This window comes from Carassius carassius, chromosome 21 (assembly GCF_963082965.1).
Source record: "Carassius carassius chromosome 21, fCarCar2.1, whole genome shotgun sequence".
Lineage (NCBI taxonomy): Eukaryota > Metazoa > Chordata > Actinopteri > Cypriniformes > Cyprinidae > Carassius > Carassius carassius.
The window spans coordinates 22,463,496-22,470,620 of NC_081775.1; the positions used below are offsets into that span (position 1 = coordinate 22,463,496).

Sequence of the window (7,125 nt, forward strand, 5' to 3'; positions counted from 1 at the left end):
AGAGAGTTTAGACACTACAGATTTTCAGATTTTTTTGGAATTGTAAAATTCTATAATTTTTTTCTTCATAATTCACACTTGAAAAATATGTCAATATCATCTTTGTGCATTAACAGAATGGCATTAAAAAATACTGAAATGGCTACTTAAGACAGAAATAGCTATTTTTATTAAAGAATAAAAAAATAAAAGACCACTCACAAAAACAGTTAATAAAATGAATACAACAAAAGTACAATAACAGTCATGTACAGAATGCTGAACACAGACACTGTACACATATAATTACAAATAGGCCTATAGTCTCATTAAAACACAGGATCAGTAATTCATTTGGAATAATGTAGACATAAAAATACTAAATACTGTTCATCATTCACACAAGCAGTGAAGCAAATATATAGCAGCCCTTATATCAAGCACCACATAAATATATTCCCTATCACCAAATACTACAAATTTGAATACAAAGCTGATCAAGATTTTACTTTAACAGTACTTAACTAATCTTAATGTACTAGACATAACTAAGCCAACAGAGGTTGAGTGGGATTTTCGTTTGTATTCTGTTGCTCTCTCTGACTTTCTACACTACTTTGGGCATCGTAGTGAATCTCTTCATACCCCCCGCTTGATCTGCAGTGAGAAACTCTCCTTCTGCGTTTCACCAAAATGACAATTCCTGCCACAACAACTGCGATCAAAGTCATTACACCACAGGCCACACCAGCCTTTTCACCTCCTGACATCCGGGTAGATGATGCCTGAAACGTTCCGACTATTTGAGTAATTTCGCCAGCCTTTGCTAGTCTCCATTTTTTGGTGTCTCCAACCCTCAGCCAGGCCCGTTCACCTTCTGTCATCACAGCTACAGTGTTTGTCGCCATCATGTTAGTCAGAGGTGGTCTTGTGAATGGTGGGAGGCGAATAGGTTTTAACTGGCCACCAGTAAACTCACCTGATTGGACACAATACAATACCTGACAGCCATCGCTAATGGCAGCAAGATGTTGGCTGTACTGAGGTGGACAACGGTATTGGTCCCCTGCAAGAGGGTTGCCAGACTGGCAGCTAAAGAAACCCCCAAATGGCACAGAAGATACTGTTCCTGCCTCGTAATCATTGCTCAGACAAATCCTCATACCATTAGTCAAAAATGTTTGTGCAAAGTAATTTGGAGGACAGTCATGAGATTTGGTCTGTGGGTTTTGAAAAGATGGTCCGAATAGACCTCCAAAAAGGTACCCAGAGTACTCAGGGACTGTCTGTGTTGTGGAGCACCAGTAAGTGTTGATTTGTGCACGACGGACATGATAAGCATTTCCACAAACATTGTCACAACAATCAAGAAATATCCAGCACGAATGACATTCCCTATGGCACTCATATTGATTGTAACCCTGCTCTACTGTCTCTGAGTGTAAAAAAAAGGCACTATATGGTTGGCGGCACGTATAGCCACCCGTATCTGGATTTGTTTGCGCAAGCTCATCACAGATGACTTTTCCATCTTCCCCCAAAGGAGTGCATGTTTGGAAAACACCACCAAAGGTCAAATTGGTGACAGGACCCTTGCAGGACGAGTCGTTAACATTAGCCTGAAAGTTAAAATTTGGGGAATTTGGATCTACACATCCTGGAATGGTGTTTATGTTGTAGTAACGAGCTGCAGCCTGTTGGATTGAAAGGGCAAGTTTATGTAAAGTTGGAACTGGAAGATCAGGAAACATAGATGGATTGAGGAAATAGTGCAGTGGCATGCCAGACCGGTCAATAGCCACTAGATTATTTTGAGTGCTCTCTTGCCACTTCTGCAGAGTGATTCCTTGGTAGAATAAAGCCCCACCATGGCTCTGAACTAAAGAATATGTTATGTTTTGCTGATAAGTGGTGGTCTCTGAAGTTGCCTGGGATTCCTTGCTACCAAAGTTAAAGTTAACCTTGTTAAAAAAGTTAATGCCTGCTGATGCAGAGACAGAAGACTTGTCTGACTGACTGTTAGAGACATAAGATCTTTTTATATAGTCCTCTTGCACCAGAATGGCCCCGGCATCAATGCTTGTGATGACATGGGTACCATAATCAAGTATGAGCTTCTCTGACAGATAAGTTGCTAGGCGTGTTTGATTGTTCTCAACAGCGTCTGCGATTTCCCCAATCTGCTGAGCAAAGCGAGAGTCCAGAGTAAAGTCAGGATATGCATTCACGGTGTACAGATGATTGCGCACCTGAGAAGATAGAAGAAAAGATCAAACAATCACATCTAAATAGAAAATTAAATCATTTTCTGGTAATTTATAATAATAATAAAAAAAAAAAAAATAATAATAATAATAACGTATAAGAGAAGCCAGGTATAATTTTTTTTGAAAAAAAAAAAAAACTTTTCCTAAAACGTGTCATATTGTATTTCTCCCTCCTTAAGAAGTTTATAATCGCTTCGTATTAAAACAATAAAATTGAAAATTTTTAAAAATACGCTCTTACTTTTTAAAACCGTGCTGCTTTTACTTTTCCTTTCCTGACTTTAGCCTACCTGAACTCGTGTTGTCACGGAATTCGTCCTCACTTGGTGTGTTTTCATGCGTGTATTTTCTTCAGAGAATTTTCCGTTTAGCACTGGAGGGAAAGAAATGTCTGCATTGATGGATCCTGATGTGGAGCTTTTCTGTTCCAGCCATGACATGATGGTCTCAGAGTGAGTTTCCACTCCGCTTGTTTTTCGTGGGATGACAAAAACTTCATCTGGGATAAGATAAATCCCATCCTCTGTGGTCTGACATTGGGAATAGCTAAAGTTCATCACCCGTCCCACGTCTATGTTGCGCAGGTTATCCCAGCCTCCACCTGGGAGCACCTCTAGTGCTGTTAAACTTGAGTTCATGCGACATTCACGAAGACCATTACTGGGTCGGATGAGCGCATTAGACGTGCAGATAGCGACAAGGAGCACCAGGACAGTGTATAATGACTCCATGGTCTAGATCGTTTCTCTCCAAACGAGTTTTGTTTTTGTTTTGTGCCTTAAATATCTTACTCACAGGAGGTGTGGTCTTAAAAAAAAATCCACATTCAAGTTAGACTAGCCTACTTCTATTGCTTAGCGTCAAGCTTTGTCAGAAAGCATCTGATAGGAGATTTTAAGAATGTTGTTTTAACACACACACACACGCACGCACGCACGCACGCACGCACACACACACACACACACACACACACACACAACTATAGCCTACATTAACAAACAACTTCAGTTTTCAATCTCCTTTACAAGCTCAAAAACTTCTGTCCTCATCTGTTGAAATGTAATTTGCTCCAAAACATTACTCTCTTCTTTTCAGGAAAACAAGAGAGATCTGAAAACCATAAAATTAATTTTCACTGTGCAACCTAAATAACTCAACCAAAAAAAAACTACTCAAATAGATTTATGTGACTGTAGTAATATGTTCAACACATTTTTTTACTGTTATACTGAATATACAAGTAACTTTTTAGTTTCATTTTGTTGGGACTCTCCAAAGTCTTTCTTTGTGCAACTGTCAAAAATCTGATAGCTCTAGAATTATCTTGTGGTGCAGGTGGAAATTTTAAGGAAGTCTGTAGAAAAGAAGAAGAGTGTCTTAGTGCAATACATCAGTTCTCTTCATATATCTAAATAATTAGTTGTAAATAAAATAGCAAATTAACATGTATGCTACAACTGATGATAATAACTATAAAAATGGACTATTATTTCACCAGTGAGGCAATGAACTACTTGACTAAAATTAAAAGCTTAGAACACATTAAATAATAATAAGTCAAATGTAATGGCATTAAGTGTGAGGTTATAGGATCACGTGTTCAGTTTACAGTATCATGATAATGCTGGATGCCTGCAGCTCATTAATCTAAGGAATGAAGAGATAAGATGCCTTTTTTTGTGGTTTGGAAAACTGTCCCAACTTGTTTCAACTATTTTTATGTAAAAAAATGATTTCATAATTCTGCCTTTCTATTTTTTTCACCAAAAAGTTATTTAAAATAAGTAACTAGCCTCTCTGAAACTGTGTGTGCGAGAGCTCAAATCATTTAGAAGTTGCTGAGTAATTTCCCATAGTCAGAGTGCACGGGTATCAGGAAATGGTGCTTAAGAAGAACAACTAGTTTGATTTTCAAATATTCATCATGACATAAAACCTTTGAAGGAGATTCAGAACCTTGTATGACATGCTTAGTTACAAATAAGAAAATAGATGTCAATATAAATCCAAGGTTCCTGTCATACAGAATCAACATAAAAAAGGTGTGCATGTTACATAACTAGGTTAATTACAGGTAGCCGAGTACCTCTAGCATGAAAGTGTGCTTTTGATACATTAAAAAACAATACAATAAATCATAGACACAGCTTGATTTGATATTTTATCATCTAATTCCATGATTCCTCATTTTAATCATACACTAAGTCTTGTGTTGGGCTTCATATACTGTTTTAGTAACCGATGCAGCTGTATCAATGTGCTATTTACAGTCATCCACGATTGACCAGACAGACGCACTCTTTAGTGGAATGAGAATGATATATTTTCAAAACCCTTGTGAAAATCTTGTCAAAGATAAGCCCACTCAATTCGTTTAAATAGAAATCTACTTCATTATTCGGGTGGGATGGCACTGCCTCTTGCATACGCACAACTACACAAACAAATGTATACACTTAGTTTATACTCACACCTCTTAGCCCTGTCAGATAGACTACATTATATTAGTAACGTCACGTATCGCATTGCCTACTTGAACCTAAACTACTTTATAGTTTTGTCATTTTCTATGCAATTCCTCTAACGTCCCCCAGATGGTAGTAGATGACAGCAGGAGTTTGAACACTGACCTTGCGCTTTTGTAGTAGGCCTATGTCTTGGTTTAATATTTGTTTTTGCATAAGAATGTAGCTATGTAAACCAAATAATTTCAGATTTGAAGTCTTTTAAACGGTATTTCACAAACATTTATGTAATTTCTATGTATACTCATACTAGTCCTGGTGAACTTCACCCTCAGAGAGTTAAATCCTATGATTTACGACATGCCCAGTAGCCTATGTTCCGCCTGGGTGCCCTCATCAGTGCTTTTTGGAAAGAAAAAAAACCTATACTGAAAACCACGGCTCAAAATGTGTTCTCCGATGTTTTATATGCAGTAAACATGATGTTCCTCTGTTGATGTGTGAATACTGATTCTTAACGTAATCTTTGTGTTTCTTGTGTTGCTTACTGGGATTTGAAATAAGGAAAATAACTTGGTTGATACACTTGTTTAATAAGTATGCGTCTGAGTCTACATGCAAAAGCTGAAAGATTGTGCCAGCTGTGTAAACTTCAGCAGACTGCACTCAGGCTAAGTCAGCAAACTGTAGAGATCAAAATGTACCAGTGGAGAGAATCTGCAAAGGGAAGCAGAGAAAATTCAAAACTGTTCAGATGGGTGTTGAGAAGAGGAACAAAGGAGGGGGGAGAGAGAGAGAGGAATCCACAAGGCTGAAAGAGGGGGATTCAGGTCTCTCATTCTGTGGTTCACAATAAAATCCTCTTAAATATTTAACAATAGATGAGGGGCCGGAGTATAGGAAAGAGAAGATTAATGGCATTCTGCTTTAATTGGCTGATTTATTCTCTAATCTTTGCTTTTGAATGTGTAAGAAAGACAATATATTAAGATTGAGACACAAATACCTGTAGTCAAAGCACCTCATTTTGGGGTGCAAAATGTTAAGGGCTGCTTATAATTCATGTTTGTGGAAGAAGCCATTGCACCAGAATAAATGTTAATAAACATTTTCAAAATTGTAGAGTTAAGACTTGGCCTACATGTGTTAACATGAGACCAATGTAGTAAAATCTAGGAGTGCACAATATATTAACCATATCAGCTACTGGCTGATAGGCTCATTTCCAGTTTTTACATTTAGATTACCTATGCTGTCATCTAAAACTCACTTAAAGTTCATCTTTAAAAACATTAACACCTACAAAGTTAAATGTATGCTTTAGCAAATCTAAAAATGAATATCCATGTTTTATACTATATATTATAATATTTCTCAATTATTAGTAATTTAAATGATTGATTTTAGATTTTTTATATAATATATTTTTTATATAATATATTATTATATTTTTTATAATAATTATATATATATATATATATATATATATATATATATATATATATATATATATATATATATATATATATATATATATATATATATATATATATATATATATATATATATATATATATAATTTTTACAGCAAAAAACAAACAAAACAAAAAATAAATATCAGTTTTTTTTTTCATTTTATCAGTATCGGATAAAATATTTTTTTATTTATTTAATTTAGTTTATCTGCCTGTAGCAGTAGTCTGACCTAAATAATTTTGAATGCTAGAAGCACATTTCTGCTTTTAAACTCTCTGGAATGTCTTTTCCCATAGACCTCCAATATAAATACATTACTTTAAACTCCTTTTTTAATGCCCTAAGGCACTAATCAGAATTATTGTCTATGGAAATGACAGCATGTCATGGGAGTTTTCCATAGATTTAAAGTTATACTTTACCCAGAACATTCCCTAAAGAGAGATCACTGTATGTTTACACACTCTGTATTCTGTGAAAAGTTCTAAACTTAGTGTTTAACACCCTCCGGATCTTGCTATTTTGTTATTTTATGTTACTGATTCACATATCTGCTGGAGGCAATTTTTGAACCTTTGGAAATTGCTTCTAAACTCTGTCTTATTAACTGTCACAAGTACAAGTTACATAAGTATTGGTGAGCCACCAAATCATTCATGGCTGACCTGTCATTCCACAGAGCTATATAACCATCATAAATACTGGCCTGTGTCCCAAACGACTCCACCTCAGTCTTATGCTTTCTATCACACACACACTTCAGGTTAAACCTTGTATTTGGTCCTGGTAACAAAGGCCACACTGCTAAATTATTGGTTAACCTGAGAGTTTCATTACTATCAGCTACTTCCTAACTGAGAAAACAGAAGATGACTCTATCATGTCCTTTTTCAACCCTTAGACCCCCTAGAGTTTTACTGCCACTCTGGAACAGCATC

General features: G+C 36.0%; 1 protein-coding gene across 1 annotated transcript; it reads right to left on the minus strand.

Annotated features, from left to right (window-relative positions):
- Positions 1-295: 295 nt before the first annotated feature.
- mpeg1.2 (macrophage expressed 1, tandem duplicate 2) lies at positions 296-3,019 on the minus strand. The gene is made up of 2 exons (XM_059502848.1): positions 2,537-3,019; positions 296-2,228 (listed from the first exon to the last, which is right to left on the minus strand). Exons 1-2 carry the CDS (start codon positions 2,975-2,977, stop codon positions 528-530), a joined length of 2,142 nt encoding a protein of 713 aa, XP_059358831.1. The 5' UTR covers positions 2,978-3,019; the 3' UTR covers positions 296-527.
- Positions 3,020-7,125: the final 4,106 nt, after the last annotated feature.